Below are 14,527 nucleotides of genomic sequence, written 5' to 3'. Positions count from 1 at the left end.
AACTTCTGGCGTTGCCAGAGTTATTATCTATCTGGCCGGTCCCTAGAATCTCGGTGTTTCCTGATTGATTAACAGATCTCATCTAAGTGGTCGCGAACCAGAGCTAGAGGAACACATCAAAGATGAGGCTATTGGTCGTTTAAAAACACCTAGTTGAAAGCGGTCCCTTATCAATGGTTGGGCGTAGTTTCTCGCGTTATCCCCATAATTGAAGGCGGTCGCTACTGCGGTTTCGCCCATTTGAAGAAATGCCACATTGCAACGGATCATTAAGCGACTCTCCTGTCCCACCACGTCTACAAGGTTAAGACTAATGGAAGTTTGGGACCCGTCCATAAGATGATCAACATTTCCCTCGCATCTCAATCTTGAGTCAGATTTGTCTGCCCGAGCAACAAGACCGAACACTTGCAGGAACTGAATTGTAAAAGTTCCAAAGACACGTTCTCGATTCAAATCACACCAACCATCACCAAAGAAATCAACGTGGCTTGAAAGCACAATGGCAGCAGTATCACACGCATCCAGATCTTTGGGTATTATCTTTGCCCACGGGGGCTTCCACCTCCCCGCTTGTTTTGACCTCGCCAAAGTTCGGCTCGAGAAGGCCGGGTTTTCTCCAGTTGTTGCTGTCCGCCATCCCAGTGTTGGGACCGATCCTAAGATCACCGTTGACGATGATGCCCGGAACATCCAAGCCGAACTTGCTCCTTACCTGGAACAGGGCAAAGAGTTCCTTGCATTGGCGCATTCATATGGCGGAAGCCCATTGACCATCGCAGCCAAAGGCTACTCGGTCAAGGAAAGAGTAGCTCAGGGTCTCAAGGGCGGCATCCGAGCCATCGTTTTCGTTACAGCCAACATGCCCCCTAAGGCTGGCGCCAGCGCACTGAGCGTGCTTCCCCCTGGCTTGGATATTGTCGATATTGCTGATGGCCTGGTGATGGCAAACGCCAAGGCCAAGGTCGCGTTCTACGGCCCTGACATGGGCGACAAGCTAGCCGATGAGTGCATGGCGACATTGCTGCCGCAGTCACAAGAGGCTCTCTTGGGTCCGGTGTCTGTCGGTTCGGAGGAGCTAACGGTTCCCGTTTACTACATCCTTTGCGAGAAAGACCAGACCATATCTCCAGCCACACAACAGCAAATTATCTCGACGATCCCGACGCTTAAGAGAGTTCTGAGAAATCCTGGTGGACATTCGGCCTTCATCACTGAGGTGGAAAAGTTTGTTGAGCAGATCAATGAGATTGCGGATGAGGTGGAGAAAGATCTCTAAAGGTTGTACTTTCAGTTGAAGATCCTTTCGACAATGCCATCCGTTGCCTAACAATGGAATGTTCCAGGGATCTGGCATCCGCTTGAAGAGTAGCAATCATATCAAATACCCCTCTTCGACTCTCGCAGTCCATTTGAGGCATCTTTAAGGCGTATGCACAAATGCGTATGGACTCTTCGCACGAAGATTGACTTAGGATGAAGACTACATGTATCTTCGAACAATCATACGCTATCACTACCTGACGATACATGCAGGCCGGTTCACAAGATTGAAGCACTAGATTCTACACAAATCATCGACTCACGAAATCAACCCTTTTTGAACGGCCTCCATGATTTTCTTGAATAATTCGTCATAGTCAGGTCCGACGGGTGTGGCCGCTTCTAGCGCCCGATGACAGTCCTCAGGCGTATATATCAACGTCTGATTGATTTACATCTTAGCCTGCTTCGCCAGCTCCCTGTCAGTCGCACGCACTTTTCTTTCCCAGCCACCCGTAATAACGGCACCCCATGCGCCAAGATCAAGAAAACAGTTACAGGAAGTGGGTGGGTAGGCGCCAAGGCTGTTGAGGTGCGTTTCGAGCTTGATTGCGCCTTCTAGCGAGTCTACATCATGCGCATGCTGCGCAAGTCCAGAGACTTGCTCTGGGCGTATGACCGAGCTTCCAGCGGTAAGAATTAGACGGTCATATGTGGTAAGATGCTCTGTGCCTGTGCTGGACCTATAAGAGACTGTAGGGGATTGGACATCGATGTCATCGATGTTGCCATGGATGAACTTGATGCCGGATGCCTTGAATAGTGGTTCGAGATCCTAGCTCATGCTTGACGAATCCTCTTCGTAGAGTCGTGATCGCATGACAAAATATGGCTGTGGAGCTATGACATTGACTTTAAATGCTTCAGTCTGGCTGTGGACGTTGATGAGACATTTGGCAGCAAGGGCACTCCAGACACCTGCGAACCCGGCCCCAATGACGACAATCCTGCCGGACATATTTGTATGAGTAACTGCTAGAAATTGAGACTTGCCGTGGACGGCTGAATTGACAAGATAGTAACTGCCATGCGAGTGAGATTGTATGGGTTATATGTATTTGTTCAATCTCAAACCTGTCGCAGTCCGCAGATTCTTAGTATGCACTGCTGCCAGCATCAAACTTCACCAACACCTCCTGTTCAATGCTAGATACGATTACTTACTATGAATATCCTTGTTCCCGCGTGCTTGTACTAACACATTATTTTCCCATCTCCTCTCAGTGGGTTCCTGTTGCGCCGTCGCTGACTTCTCTCACGCTAATCTGCTTCGCTCCACGGCTTTGTCGCGAATGTGGCGGCCGGCTTACATCGGGTAACCTATTGACTTACAACGGGTCCCCGAATACCCGAGTCCCCGCAGCCGTCAAAACGGCCGGCGGATATCCGTACTTCGTCCTAACTTCAACTTCACAGACCCGCTGACACATGCACCGATGACCGTCCCTGTCGCACCCGCTCATTCGAACGGCGCAGCATCTCGCTCCTCGCTAGCCTGTCTGCCGTGCCGCTCGAGACACTTGAAGTGCGACGGAAAACGACCTCATTGCGATAGATGTGCTACCGCCGCGAAGGACTGCCAATATGCCCCATCACGCCGGGGCGGCTTGGATCGTGTAGCGCTTGCTGAACGAAGAAAGCGCCTTGCCGTCGCAAATAGTGTCGGCAATAGCAGTTCCGAGTCACCAACGAGTCTCCCATCGCAGCAATCAACAGATTCACAGATATTCGGCCAAGACTCTCTTGCTGAGCTGAACCTTGACTTAAGTATCTTCGATGATGTTAGTCTCGAAAATCAAATTTCTACATCGGCTCCGCGCGCGAACTCGACTATACGACCAGATGATCTCGAGAACGACGCACTTATAAACGCATATTACACTAATTTCCACAAATTCCACCCATTTCTCCTACCGCAGGAGCACTTTACGAGATTTCGTCAAGATCCTAACTGGATAGAACGACTCGGACCACTGATAAGCACCATGCATCTTGTAGGACACATCTACGCTACCAGAAAATGGTCTTCAGAGCTTCAAGATGACGTCGAAAGTCGACTTTCTGAGCCAGCGCCGAACGACCCGGTCATTGTGCAATGCCGGCTACTCTACTCCATAGCCCTGTTCTGGTACAGCCACAAGACCGAGGCCAAGCGTCAGATGGACCTTGCAGTCCGTTCAGTCCTCGACCTGCAAATGTTCCAGAAGGAATTCGCAGCAACTCATGGAGCCGAGTCTCCTGTGTTGATGGAATGCTGGAGGCGGACATGGTGGATGCTGTACATCATCGATGCTTACTACGCTGGGACTCTCGGGACAATGAACTTCGCAGTCGTGGAGGTAGACTCCAGCGTAGAACTACCCTGCACGGAGTCAGAGTACGAATCTGGGGTAATTGCTATTCCTGCCCAAAATATCTCAGGGTCATTCGCACTGAACTCACAAATCAAAGGATATTCCGGAACCGCAGACTCTCGAAGAGTTCGACCTCCGCGAGTTCGCTTCGGAGGATACGTCCTATTCTTCCTTTGCATACCTCATCGGCGCTGTAAAATGCGCTGCCCTGGCAATATCTACGACACCGAAATTGGTTGCCAGAGAGGACTCTATGCGTATGATTGAAGAAGCAGACTCAATCATCGACGGCTGGTCATTACTGCTGCCAGAAGATCGTCGCCATATCATGTCCAAGACTGGAGAGATCGATGAGCTAATGTTCCAAGCTCATCTTTTGATTAACGTGTAAGGCGAAGTACTCAATCTCTTGTAGAGCATGTCTCAGCTGACACTCGTCCGATGCATCAGAGCAACCATCGGTCTACATCGACCTCTATCAGACCTGAGATTCAATACTGTAGAGGACATCTCTAGCTGTGCAAGGGAGCCTCCTCAAGAAAATCCCGAGACGGAGCTTGTCAATGTGCACACCGTCAGGGTTCTTCGGGCGGTGCAAGCACAGGTGAGGCTGTTGGCGTTACCAACCGAACGATTCCATCACACTCCATTCACCACCTGTATGGTAAGTGAAGGTACATTGGCGCTGCTATCGGCCTGCAGTTGTCTACTCAAGGGAAAAGAGCTCGCTGTCGCGCGAGATCAGATCCGGATGACGATCGGTTGCCTCAAGACCTTAGGGAAAGTGTGGCCCAGAACAGCAAAGAACGTACGGGAGATCCAGACGATTGCTCAGCATGTACTTGGACTCAAACTCAGGCTGAATGGGGAGAGGACTGCCACAGATACTGCCGGAAGTCTTGCCGTGACTGATAAAGGCGATGCGGGGAATTCGAATTCCCAGACCAGTATGTCAAGCAGCGAGAGTGAGGTGTTCGCCTCGCTGGGTACCATGGATGATGTTTGCGGCTGGTATAACATGGAGGGTATTAGTTCGCAGCTTTCACATTGGGTGCAAAGTGACATTTAGTTACGTTTAGAATGACCTCGATGAGGGCAGTGTCAAAAGGAAACTTCGCTAGAGGATTTCCATGCGAAACTTAGTGGGAGTCCTCGACCGAGAAATCAACGAAAGCATTGGGTGTCCACGTCGCACAGCTAATTGTGTAGGGGGAGACTTGGCACTCTTGAAATTGGATCTTCCATGATGCTGCTAAGTAACAAGATTCCAGTGTGTGTATATCTACTAAAACTCAACGACGACTTTATGACCTCTACCCCTCTGTTGGGCACACTCCCAAGCTTGCTTCGCCTTTGTAAAAGGGAATGACTTCACCGCCAGAGCTTTCAAGGCACCCGCTTCAACCATATCAGATGCCCTACACAACCTCTCAGCATTGGGAGATACAATAAAGTACTTGTGTCGAACTCCAGGTCGCGCAAATGACTCTTCCGGTACGGTGTCTCCGAATGCCCAAGGAGGCGGTGGATCAGCAACAGTTATGATCATCCCGTCCACCGCCACGGCCTTCCATACATCGCTCAGGATACTCCCGCCAACTGTGTCTATGACGACATCCACACCACCGGCTGTGGAGGCCCAGCCTGGGTCATTGTAGTCCAAGACTTCGGCACCTAGCTGCTTCAAGTTCTCGTGATGTCGCGGCGAAGCCAGCGCAATGACACGAGCGCCGCTAAGCTGGGCAATCAACTGAACCGCCAGGACGCCAACGGCACCAGAGGCCCCGGTGACTAGGACAGTCATATCTGTAGTAATCTTCCCATGGTCGACGACAGCCTCCCATGCCGTTAATACTGGAATCGGAAGTGCTGCGGCCTCAACATAAGAGATGCGAGTCGATTTCGGAGCAACCTCGTCTGGCAAGCATGTAACGTATTCAGCTTGGCATTGCCCACGGTCTGCTGATGTGAATGCATAGACATCTTGGCCGATGGAAAGGTTTCCGGTGTAATATGGGCCGAGTTCGGCGATAGTTCCTGATAGCTCGTGGCCGGGGATCCGGGATGCGGTTTCGTACAGCTCGGGCCAGCCGAGTTCATCGCCGGTGACCCCAGCAGCGTGCACCCGGACCAGGATTTCGGCGCCAGTAAGCGTGGGCCTTGGCATATCCGTATTGAGAGTGATTTTGGGAGAGTTTTTGTCGCTCATGATCTGGACAGCTTTCATCTTATTCGTCATTGCGCTTTCAGAGCAGGGGTTGTTGTGAGGCGAGTGAAGTGTCGCTGATGGAGGGAGGAACGAGAGGCAGGTGCGTTACGTGTGAATTGCTTTTCCGTGCTACAGAAAAGCACTTGTTATATAGCGTAAGGTAGCTTGTGCGATTGTTTTCAACTGCCAATTCGGGTACGATTCTGCTTGCTTTATCCCTTCGGCATTGGCTGATGCCCCCCCCCCCCCCCGGGAACCCGTTCGGGCGGGAATTCGTTAACGGCGCTGGCGGGTACCCGCAAGCACGTACCACCCGCCCCGGGTATCCGTGAATTCGGGTATCCACTTCCCTGACGGCGGCGACCCGGGCCGGGCTTCTGCAAAAATGGAAGAATGGGATGAGCTAGCGGGAACTTCACCCATTGTGTCCGGCGCTCGTGCTCAATTTATTTAATAAGAGTATTTTAAAACCAATCTAGTTGTTTTCACTTGAGTCGCACGATCAGGAGAAAGAAATTCAACACCATAAATAAATCATCCTATAAATCGAATCGAAGAGACCGACAGCTAGGTCAGTTAAACGATACAAAGACCTTTTACATGTGTTAATACTAACGAAATCAAGCATGACTCGACCCCGCGAAACAGTCAAAGTCCTATATGACTACAAACTAGCAAACGCTGAGGGAAAATCCATAGTTGGCCTCGAAGTAACCTACCCACCCAACGGTGCCACTCCTCCCCACCGACACGCAGGCGCCACTGTTGCGGTCCATGTCATCGAGGGCAAGCTTCTCAGTGGCATGAACGGGAATCCGCCCAAGGTATACGAGGTGGGGGAAAGCTTCATGGAGCTGCCCGGCTGTCATCACACGGTGGGAGAAAATCCTAGCAGCGAGAATCGTGCGGTGCTTGTTGCAGTCTTCGTTGTGGATACTGAGGTCTTGAAGTCGGGTTATGACGGGCTTACGGTGCTGGACGAAGGGTATTGAAATACGGTCTGGCAAGGCATAAATATCACATACAGGCTCTGATTGGGGTACTACTTCATGGCAAACCTTCCGAGAGGCATCGCTGTGCGCGGCGACAATTACGTTTCGGTGGTCATGAAACGTGAATATTAGGGGGAATAGTATACAGACCGGTGCGGATCGTAAACGCTGCAATAACTGTATCTCAAACAGCCCAGTAAATCTCAACCTTGACGCTCTCCACGTAGTTGGCCCAGCCACCGAACCTCGCCTTGCCCCATACCGTGACCACATCTCCCAGCTTCAAATTGCGCACGAACTTTCCAGTCCCTGTGCCCTTGCCCCGACCTATCTCAGCTAGCCGGTCGGCCTCGGGCGACTCCGGGTGGATGTCGTCGGTCCAAGACCATACCACCTCATGGTCCATAAAGTCCCTGTTGGCAGTCTTGTTGGTTTGTATCTTGAGGTTCTCAAGCGGGTGCATAGCATGGGAGTAGGCAAGCTTCCCGTCAGCGGTCGCTAGGACGGGAGGATATATCGACTGAAGGCCGCAGGTGCACAGGTTCGTTTCGCTGATGACGGGTGCCTCTTCGGACTCGCTATCCGAGCTTTCCGCTGCTACCTTGCAGGATCCATCGCCTGTTCGTTAGTGCTTAGCAGGGTTTCGTTCCATGAGCAGAAGGATAGCTTACAGGTACGCTCCTTGTCGAACTTCTCCAAGCCAGCCTCGAACCAGGACCAAGATCCTCGGTAGGACCCACGATCACCGTGTCCACCACCCCAACCTTGATCTTTACTCCGCAGCTTGAAGACGATCTTCCGCACCGGATGGGTCAGAGTGGGCGGCGCCTTCATGGACCCCGCAAAGTATTCTCTCGGGGCTTCGGAGACGACCTCGGTGGGGCTTGAGGTGGGTTCGAGGAGCGTCAGGTTGCGGAGCGGCTCCGTAACGGGGGACCCGTCGCCCGACTTGGGCGGTAGCGGCGCGGTCTTGAATGCCGGGCCGACCTTTTTGAAGTCGAGAAATCCGATGGGGGGACACCGCAGGATGAACTTGTTCTCGTCTCTGGTGGTGCCTACGACACGGAGGGCATCGCGGAGGGGGGTGACTGCGTGGTAGATGCTGGCTTCGGAATGCGGCCAGTATTCGGCCTGGTCGATGATGAGGTCTAGAATTTCGGGAGGGAAGTTGAAGGCCTTTTCGAGCATGACGCGGACAACGATGACATCGACGTGCGAGGGCTTGTAATTCCCGGGCTCCTGCGGGCTTAGCCCGGAGTGGTCGTCTCGGGTGTGTGATTGCATGATGCCGACGGCTCTAGCGATGATGGCACCAGCTGCTACTGTTGCAAAGGTTCCGGCGTATTGTTGGAATTGGGAGAAGAAAGACATGTACGAATACACAGGAGGGATATCTGGGGAACTCAGAAAGAGGAATGGTGGGAAGAGGGGTAAGAAGATGTGAAGGCGCCGGTTTCGTAGGGATCTCGTGGTTGTGGTACCTAAGTACGTGGGGAGGCGACGTCAGCTCATGGCAACTCCCAAGTTCATTTCGGGGTCGGTGCACGGAGGCCTGCAGCTTTAAATTGACGTCAGTGGGGATATGGATCCCATGGTGGGGTCGCGAAATGTCACTGACAGGACCCCTGCTCGATGCGATAAGCATTTCTTATCGATCAGTATCACGTGAAATTACACCATCGTTAGCCACTGACTGAAGACAATGGGTCGTCACCGGAGGAGCTCCCGCTTACAAACCGAGAGCCGATGGCGTCGGTATTTCTGTCGCAAGTGACCTGAAAGATGGTCCCGGACCTTTCATAATTCCCAATTGCCAATTTTTTGTCAGTATTTGTTGTGATGAAGTGCCAAAGAATCGCCTCGCAGGCCCTTCGCCAGGCCCGCGCACCAGCATCGCGAGTCCAAGCTCCCTCCGTTTTCCGGAGCTCCAAAGTCGCGGCGGCAGCTCCTCTTGGCAACCGACAATGCGCCTACCAGTTCCACTCCAAGCCGGCGCGGAAGGCTTCGAACAGCCCCGGCGATGCGTCGAATCCGGCAATGGCATTTCCATGCCTTGACGCTCTCGAGAACCGATCCGCGAGCCTCGAAGCACGGTACGAATCGAGCGGCCCCGAGCCGTCTTATACCGCCGGCGCGACAGAAGTATACCACTGCAAGGACCCTCTCCTGCTCGACTGGGGCGGTGTTCTACCTGAATTCGACATCGCATATGAATCGTGGGGCAAGATGAACGCCGACAAGTCCAACGTCATTCTCTTGCACACTGGCCTCTCGGCGTCGTCTCACGCGCATTCGACAGAGAGCAACCCCAACCCCGGTTGGTGGGAGAAGTTCATCGGACCGGGGTTGGCTTTAGATACCGATAAATACCACGTCATCTGCACAAACGTAATAGGAGGCTGCTACGGCTCAACAGGACCGAGCAGTATCGACCCAGCAGATGGACAGCGGTACGCGACAAGATTTCCCATCTTGACCATGGAGGACATGGTGCGCGCGCAGTTCCGCCTCCTCGACGGCCTCGGCGTAGACAAGCTCTACGCCAGCGTCGGCTCGAGCATGGGCGGTATGCAATCGCTCGGTGCAGGCGTCCTCTTCCCGGACCGCGTCGGCCGGATCGTCTCCATCAGCGGCTGCGCCCGGTCACACCCTTACAGCATCGCGATGCGCCACACGCAGCGGCAGGTGCTGATGATGGACCCGAACTGGAACAGAGGGTTCTACTACGGCAGGGTGCCGCCGCACGCGGGAATGAAGCTCGCGCGCGAGATTGCGACCGTCACGTACCGGTCGGGACCGGAGTGGGAGCAGAGGTTCGGCAGGCGGAGGGCGGACCCGAGCAAGCCCCCTGCGCTGTGCCCTGATTTCTTGATCGAGACGTACCTCGATCACGCCGGAGAAAAGTTCTGCTTGACGTACGATCCTAATAGTCTGCTCTATGTCAGCAAGGCGATGGATCTTTTCGACTTGGGGAGGGAGAACCAGCTCGCTGCCAACGCGAGGAGAGCAGAGCGCGAGAAGCTTCTGCAGTCTGGCGAGTCGCCCGCGCGCAATGATGCCGCCTGCAGTCTTACGCTGCCCGAGAAGCCCTACGTGGAGCAGCCAGAATCCAACGCCGGCACGGCCGATCAGTCCGTCGAGGTGTCCTCCAGGCCGCCTGAAGACCTCATTGCGGGCCTTGCGCCTCTGAGAGACACTCCTGCTCTCGTGATTGGTGTGGCGAGTGACATCCTCTTCCCCGCGTGGCAGCAGAGGGAAGTGGCCGAGGCATTGAAGCTCGCGGGCAATAGGAACGTTGCGCACTATGAGCTGAGCGAGGAGATGAGTTTCTTTGGACACGACACGTTCCTGTTGGATTTAAAGAACATTGGCGGGAACTTGAAAAATTTCCTGGGATAAATCAGCCAAGAGGGAGGCCAGTGGTCCAGCGAACGTGAACATGTAAAAGGTTGTTGGAGTTGAGGTAAATTTTCTGCACGAAATATGTCTATGGGGAATGTTCCACTTGCATATGTAGCCATGTACACCATCCAGGCAGGAAAAGCATTGACGATTACAAATCTTTGGACTGGTTCTCTTGGCCTCCGGGCTTCTCGTGTAGCCGACATTTGGTCTTCTCTCTCTTATTCTGCTGATGCTGCCGAGAAGCTTACCTACCTTAGGACAGACTTCGTCACAACGATACCTAAACGCACGCAAAAAAGAAGTTCACCACCGGTGTGGCTACATCTCCTGGCGATTATTATAGTGCTCATGCTGGGATCGTATGCGGACTCGAACTCGTAGCCGGTCGATTAGGCTGTCAGGGGGTATTGTCGATCTTTTAACCATTCCACCACCCAGCCAGTTTGTCCTGACCAACCGACCTAGGAAGGCGCCTGCTGTTGCTGGTGACAGGAATGAGATTGAAGGGGTATGTATAGGCTCTTTGCGCAGTTCTAGTCATCTGATGTGGAATCACCGGTCTGCCAGCGCCTTCCAGTCAAGATAATGTGACCCCCGTAAGCATGATTCAGACTCGTGGCACCATCGTTCGTTGCGCAGGGCTTCATATGAAGCAGGAATGAGCTGGACAATAGACACCTCGCTTACCTCTCTACACATCGTGGGCTAGATGCTAAAGCGGGTATTTGTCTGAAGTAAATAATGCGATGATCAAGGACCTAACAACGAGAGAACAGAGGAAAATAAAGAATTCAAACGGCGAGTGGGACCTAGCTATAGGCTTGCCAAGTGAGCATCAGATGTGCTTAACATACTAGGTACCTTAGCCTTCGTTGATCAACAACTAGCGAGCCTCCGGGTTGTGCAGGGATAAGCTCTCCACAACCCCGGTCAAAGCTCTTCCGGCAGGCACTAAGGTAAGTCGGAGGAAGCCCCGCCAATCCCCTTCATTGGTCTGACGTCAATCAATTCATCTTCGTCAACACTTCACGAGCATCTCATTGAAATGAGAGTCGCCGCGCTTCTGTTTCGCCAAAGTGGTCTCAACCCGAGATCAAAACTGAATGATTTCCGATCAACTCTCATACGACCAAGCATTCCAACTGCGCATTCAGCCATTATTACCCGAACCATGTCGACAGTCACACTGAAAGACAGCGGTATCCAGGTCGAGCTGCCTAATGGCCTGTCGGAAGACCAACTACTAGGTTTCCGACCATTTAACGTGTGAAGCTACTTCTAGTGTTCTCCCTTCAAGGACGATGAACAGCGCTGACTGTCAAACTAGGATTGGATCAAGGGCCTCAACAACTCCCTAAGCCTACAAGCCAAGAGCAAAGACCACCCATTCCACCAAGACCCCTACCGCCTACGAGGCATCACAGTTCAGGCCTTTGACATCTTTGGATCCGGCCGCGTCGGTTTCCTCAAGGTGAGGGCCGATGTCAAGAATGAGGCAGGAGAGGGTCTCCCAGCCAGCATATTCCTTCGCGGACCCAGCGTCGGCATGCTGGTGATGCTCATCCCCGATGACGCCCGGCCCGACAGCGATGAGCGCTATGTCGTGCTGACGGTGCAGCCCCGCGTGCCGGTCGGTAGTCTGTCGTTTGTTGAGTTGCCCGCCGGCATGGTCGACGACAGCGGTAGCTTCGCAGGCGCGGCGGCAAAGGAAATTCAGGAGGAGCTGGGCTTGGAGATCCACGAATCGAAACTGACGTGCCTGAGCGAGCTGGCCGGCGCGGGCGGATCATCTGGGAACGAAGCTGATGAGGGCTTAGCAGAGGCGGTGTACCCTTCTGCCGGCGGCTGTGACGAGTTCGTGACGCTGTATAGCCACGAGAAGAGGATCCCTCGCGAGCAATTGAAGGAGTGGAGCGGCAAGCTGACTGGGCTGCGGGATCACGGAGAGAAGATTACGTTGAAGCTGGTGCCGATGAAGGATCTGTGGCGGGAGGGCGCGCGGGATGCAAAGTGTCTTGCGGCTGTGGCTCTTTGGGAGGGACTCCGGCGCGAGGGCAAGCTTTGAGTTGTGGCGGCACGATGAAGGGGATAAAAAGTCTCGGGCATGCATCATCATTATAGCTTGAATTTCTTTGCTAATTCAATGCCTTCGGCAATGGTCCCCACGCGGGCATCGATGGCGTAGCCTTCCTTCTCCAGACGAAGGCACTCTGCCCAGAAGTTGGACAGCGGCACGGTGAAGACCTCGATGAATTCTCCTTCTTCCAATTCGGCCTTTGGGTTTTGGTTCTCGGGGAGGGAGGTGTCGATGGTGACGTGGATCATGCGGAGATTGGTATTGCAGAATCCGGGGTCTTGAAGGCAAATCGACGTCAGCTGCGCCTAAGCTAAGGAGAGAATTGAGTTGTTTGAGATGTTACATACCATTAAACATGATCGGCGTGGTCTCGGACACCTTGCCAACGTATCCCGTCTCCTCCTTGAGCTCGCGCACGGCAGCCTGCTCGGCCGTCTCACCCTCGTCCACGAGCCCCGCGGGAACCTCGATGCAGATCTTGTCAATCGGCGGGCGATACTGCTTCTGGAGGATGATCTCGGGGCCGGTGGGCTTCTCGAGGATGGCGACGATGCCGACGCCGTCAATCTCGCCGTTCTTTGGGCGGGTGCGGCGCTCGGCGGATTCCCAGGTGCGGGAGTTGCCGTTCTGGTCGTCGTAGTTGATCTTGATGAGCTTGATCCAGCGAGCCTCGCCCTCGCCCTGCGGTTCTATGGGTCAGACAGGGCCTACGGAATAGGAAATTTCTTGGAGTCAGTTGTGTTGGCTTACCAGAGGGCCGGTGGCGGTCACTTTGGCAGACATTGTGGACGTGTTGATGCTAACGTAAGGTATCTTAGGCTTGGAGTTGGAGGGGAGGCGTCGGAGCTTCGGCGGGATGGCGGGGTAGCTTTTGTCACTGCCGCCATGGCTGGCTGGTGCTCGCCACCCCGCGGTGGTCACCTCACTTAGTCATCACGCAGCTCTTGCCTGCGTAGCACGCGTAAGGTACCTGAGTACCCCTAGGAAGGCGGGAAGTAACCGTTATCAATCACGAACGACAGATGTTCGACCACAATCATCAAATTTGGCTTGAAACCTGTTCGCGACGTATGGTCGAATGGAGACTTCTCCAAACGATGCGCCCAGGCAGAATGTCGACCACTCATTCAGTCTCTCAGCAAGGATCCCGGAGCGTCCAACAACGGCATTAGGGACGTCTCTTCCGCCCTCTCAGACGTTTTGTCTTGCGATACGGATTGAATAAGAGCGGCCTCGGTCCGAGAACGCTGTCTTAGCCTCGCAAGGTAGCATTTTATTTCAACGTTCCTGGACGCGTCACCACGTCAGTCGCTAATAAGCTTTTGGGCACCGTCCCAAGCCTGGAGATGGCCAAGGGACCCCTGCCCATGAAGTACTCGCCGATTCGAAGTGGGAGCTTTACGGTCATTGACGTTTGGACGAACCTCCCATCCACTGATCATCGAAGAGTCCTCGGAGAAAGCTTTCCGAAAGACGCATCCGAGAGGGAGAGAACGGGGGAAACACACGAAACCGGTATCGCTTCTGGAAGGGCACGCACGACGTCAAGGTTAACCAACGAGCAAACTTGCATCTTCGGGTTTCTATTGCGCCGATGAGTGTAAGACGCACGAGGCCCTTGACGTTGCGTTCCCACCGCGACTAACTGCATGCGCTGCGGTACCCCGTACGCAGGCGAGGACGCGCCGCCTGGATTACCAACCGGTCGGATCCAGCCCAAACGACCACTACCTAGTGTCAACGCCGTACGGATACGTACTTGCGCCAGACATAACAGGCCAGCGAGGAACATCACTGCAAGTTTGGGTCCGCACACGATAACGTGCTATCATAGAACCTTCCTTGTCATGTCTATCAAATCGGAGGGGAGTCTCTGTGACGTCCAGCTGGCAGTCTGACTCGCATTTGTCGTTGGTTCAGCGTGCCCACAGGGACTGGCCAACTTGAGCTGTCCACGACCAGGGTCCAATTCCTCCGTATTACACTTAAAGGCCGCCGACTGGTTAGCCACGCGACGCTTGCATCTCATTCATCGACCTTCCTCTCCGGGAAGGATTGACCAATCCACCTCCCTCGGCACCGCGCCTGGTGGTGCTTGAGACTCTGGCTTCACCACAGACTTATACTTCTTCACACTCCCTTGAGACATCCAATTTTCTTTCTTTTG

General features: G+C 53.7%; 9 protein-coding genes across 9 annotated transcripts; 5 read left to right on the top strand and 4 right to left on the bottom strand.

Annotated features, from left to right (window-relative positions):
• Positions 1 to 502: 502 nt before the first annotated feature.
• On the top strand, positions 503 to 1,279 carry CCOS01_16541 (uncharacterized protein; the record flags this gene model as incomplete). Its single annotated transcript, XM_060464677.1, has 1 exon — positions 503 to 1,279. The coding sequence occupies one exon, from the start codon at positions 503 to 505 to the stop codon at positions 1,277 to 1,279; it is 777 nt and encodes a 258-aa protein (XP_060304813.1).
• Positions 1,280 to 1,714: 435 nt separating this feature from the next.
• On the bottom strand, positions 1,715 to 2,281 carry CCOS01_16540 (uncharacterized protein; the record flags this gene model as incomplete). The annotated part of the gene is made up of 2 exons (XM_060464676.1): positions 1,715 to 2,077; positions 2,177 to 2,281. The coding sequence occupies 2 exons, from the start codon at positions 2,279 to 2,281 to the stop codon at positions 1,715 to 1,717; spliced, it is 468 nt and encodes a 155-aa protein (XP_060304812.1).
• Positions 2,282 to 2,759: 478 nt separating this feature from the next.
• CCOS01_16539 (uncharacterized protein) lies at positions 2,760 to 4,068 on the top strand (the record flags this gene model as incomplete). The annotated part of the gene is made up of 2 exons (XM_060464675.1): positions 2,760 to 3,713; positions 3,793 to 4,068. 2 exons carry the CDS (start codon positions 2,760 to 2,762, stop codon positions 4,066 to 4,068), a joined length of 1,230 nt encoding a protein of 409 aa, XP_060304811.1.
• An 894-nt stretch (positions 4,069 to 4,962) lies between these two features.
• CCOS01_16538 (zinc-binding dehydrogenase) lies at positions 4,963 to 5,916 on the bottom strand (the record flags this gene model as incomplete). Its single annotated transcript, XM_060464674.1, has 1 exon — positions 4,963 to 5,916. One exon carries the CDS (start codon positions 5,914 to 5,916, stop codon positions 4,963 to 4,965), a length of 954 nt encoding a protein of 317 aa, XP_060304810.1.
• Positions 5,917 to 6,512: 596 nt separating this feature from the next.
• CCOS01_16537 (uncharacterized protein) lies at positions 6,513 to 6,878 on the top strand (the record flags this gene model as incomplete). Its single annotated transcript, XM_060464673.1, has 1 exon — positions 6,513 to 6,878. One exon carries the CDS (start codon positions 6,513 to 6,515, stop codon positions 6,876 to 6,878), a length of 366 nt encoding a protein of 121 aa, XP_060304809.1.
• Positions 6,879 to 7,062: 184 nt separating this feature from the next.
• CCOS01_16536 (uncharacterized protein) lies at positions 7,063 to 8,249 on the bottom strand (the record flags this gene model as incomplete). The annotated part of the gene is made up of 2 exons (XM_060464672.1): positions 7,063 to 7,496; positions 7,550 to 8,249. The coding sequence occupies 2 exons, from the start codon at positions 8,247 to 8,249 to the stop codon at positions 7,063 to 7,065; spliced, it is 1,134 nt and encodes a 377-aa protein (XP_060304808.1).
• A 468-nt stretch (positions 8,250 to 8,717) lies between these two features.
• Positions 8,718 to 10,277, top strand: CCOS01_16535 (homoserine O-acetyltransferase; the record flags this gene model as incomplete). Its single annotated transcript, XM_060464671.1, has 1 exon — positions 8,718 to 10,277. The coding sequence occupies one exon, from the start codon at positions 8,718 to 8,720 to the stop codon at positions 10,275 to 10,277; it is 1,560 nt and encodes a 519-aa protein (XP_060304807.1).
• A 1,177-nt stretch (positions 10,278 to 11,454) lies between these two features.
• CCOS01_16534 (NUDIX domain-containing protein) lies at positions 11,455 to 12,348 on the top strand (the record flags this gene model as incomplete). Its single annotated transcript, XM_060464670.1, has 2 exons — positions 11,455 to 11,547; positions 11,611 to 12,348. 2 exons carry the CDS (start codon positions 11,455 to 11,457, stop codon positions 12,346 to 12,348), a joined length of 831 nt encoding a protein of 276 aa, XP_060304806.1.
• A 50-nt stretch (positions 12,349 to 12,398) lies between these two features.
• On the bottom strand, positions 12,399 to 13,143 carry CCOS01_16533 (NUDIX domain-containing protein; the record flags this gene model as incomplete). Its single annotated transcript, XM_060464669.1, has 3 exons — positions 12,399 to 12,637; positions 12,708 to 13,041; positions 13,111 to 13,143. The coding sequence occupies 3 exons, from the start codon at positions 13,141 to 13,143 to the stop codon at positions 12,399 to 12,401; spliced, it is 606 nt and encodes a 201-aa protein (XP_060304805.1).
• Between the last annotated feature and the right edge of the window lie 1,384 nt (positions 13,144 to 14,527).

The sequence above is a fragment of the Colletotrichum costaricense genome (assembly GCF_030867565.1).
Source record: "Colletotrichum costaricense strain IMI 309622 chromosome Unknown Scaffold_31.1, whole genome shotgun sequence".
In the NCBI taxonomy this organism is placed as follows: Eukaryota; Fungi; Ascomycota; class Sordariomycetes; order Glomerellales; family Glomerellaceae; genus Colletotrichum; species Colletotrichum costaricense.
This window is presented reverse-complemented; position numbering and strand designations above follow the sequence as displayed.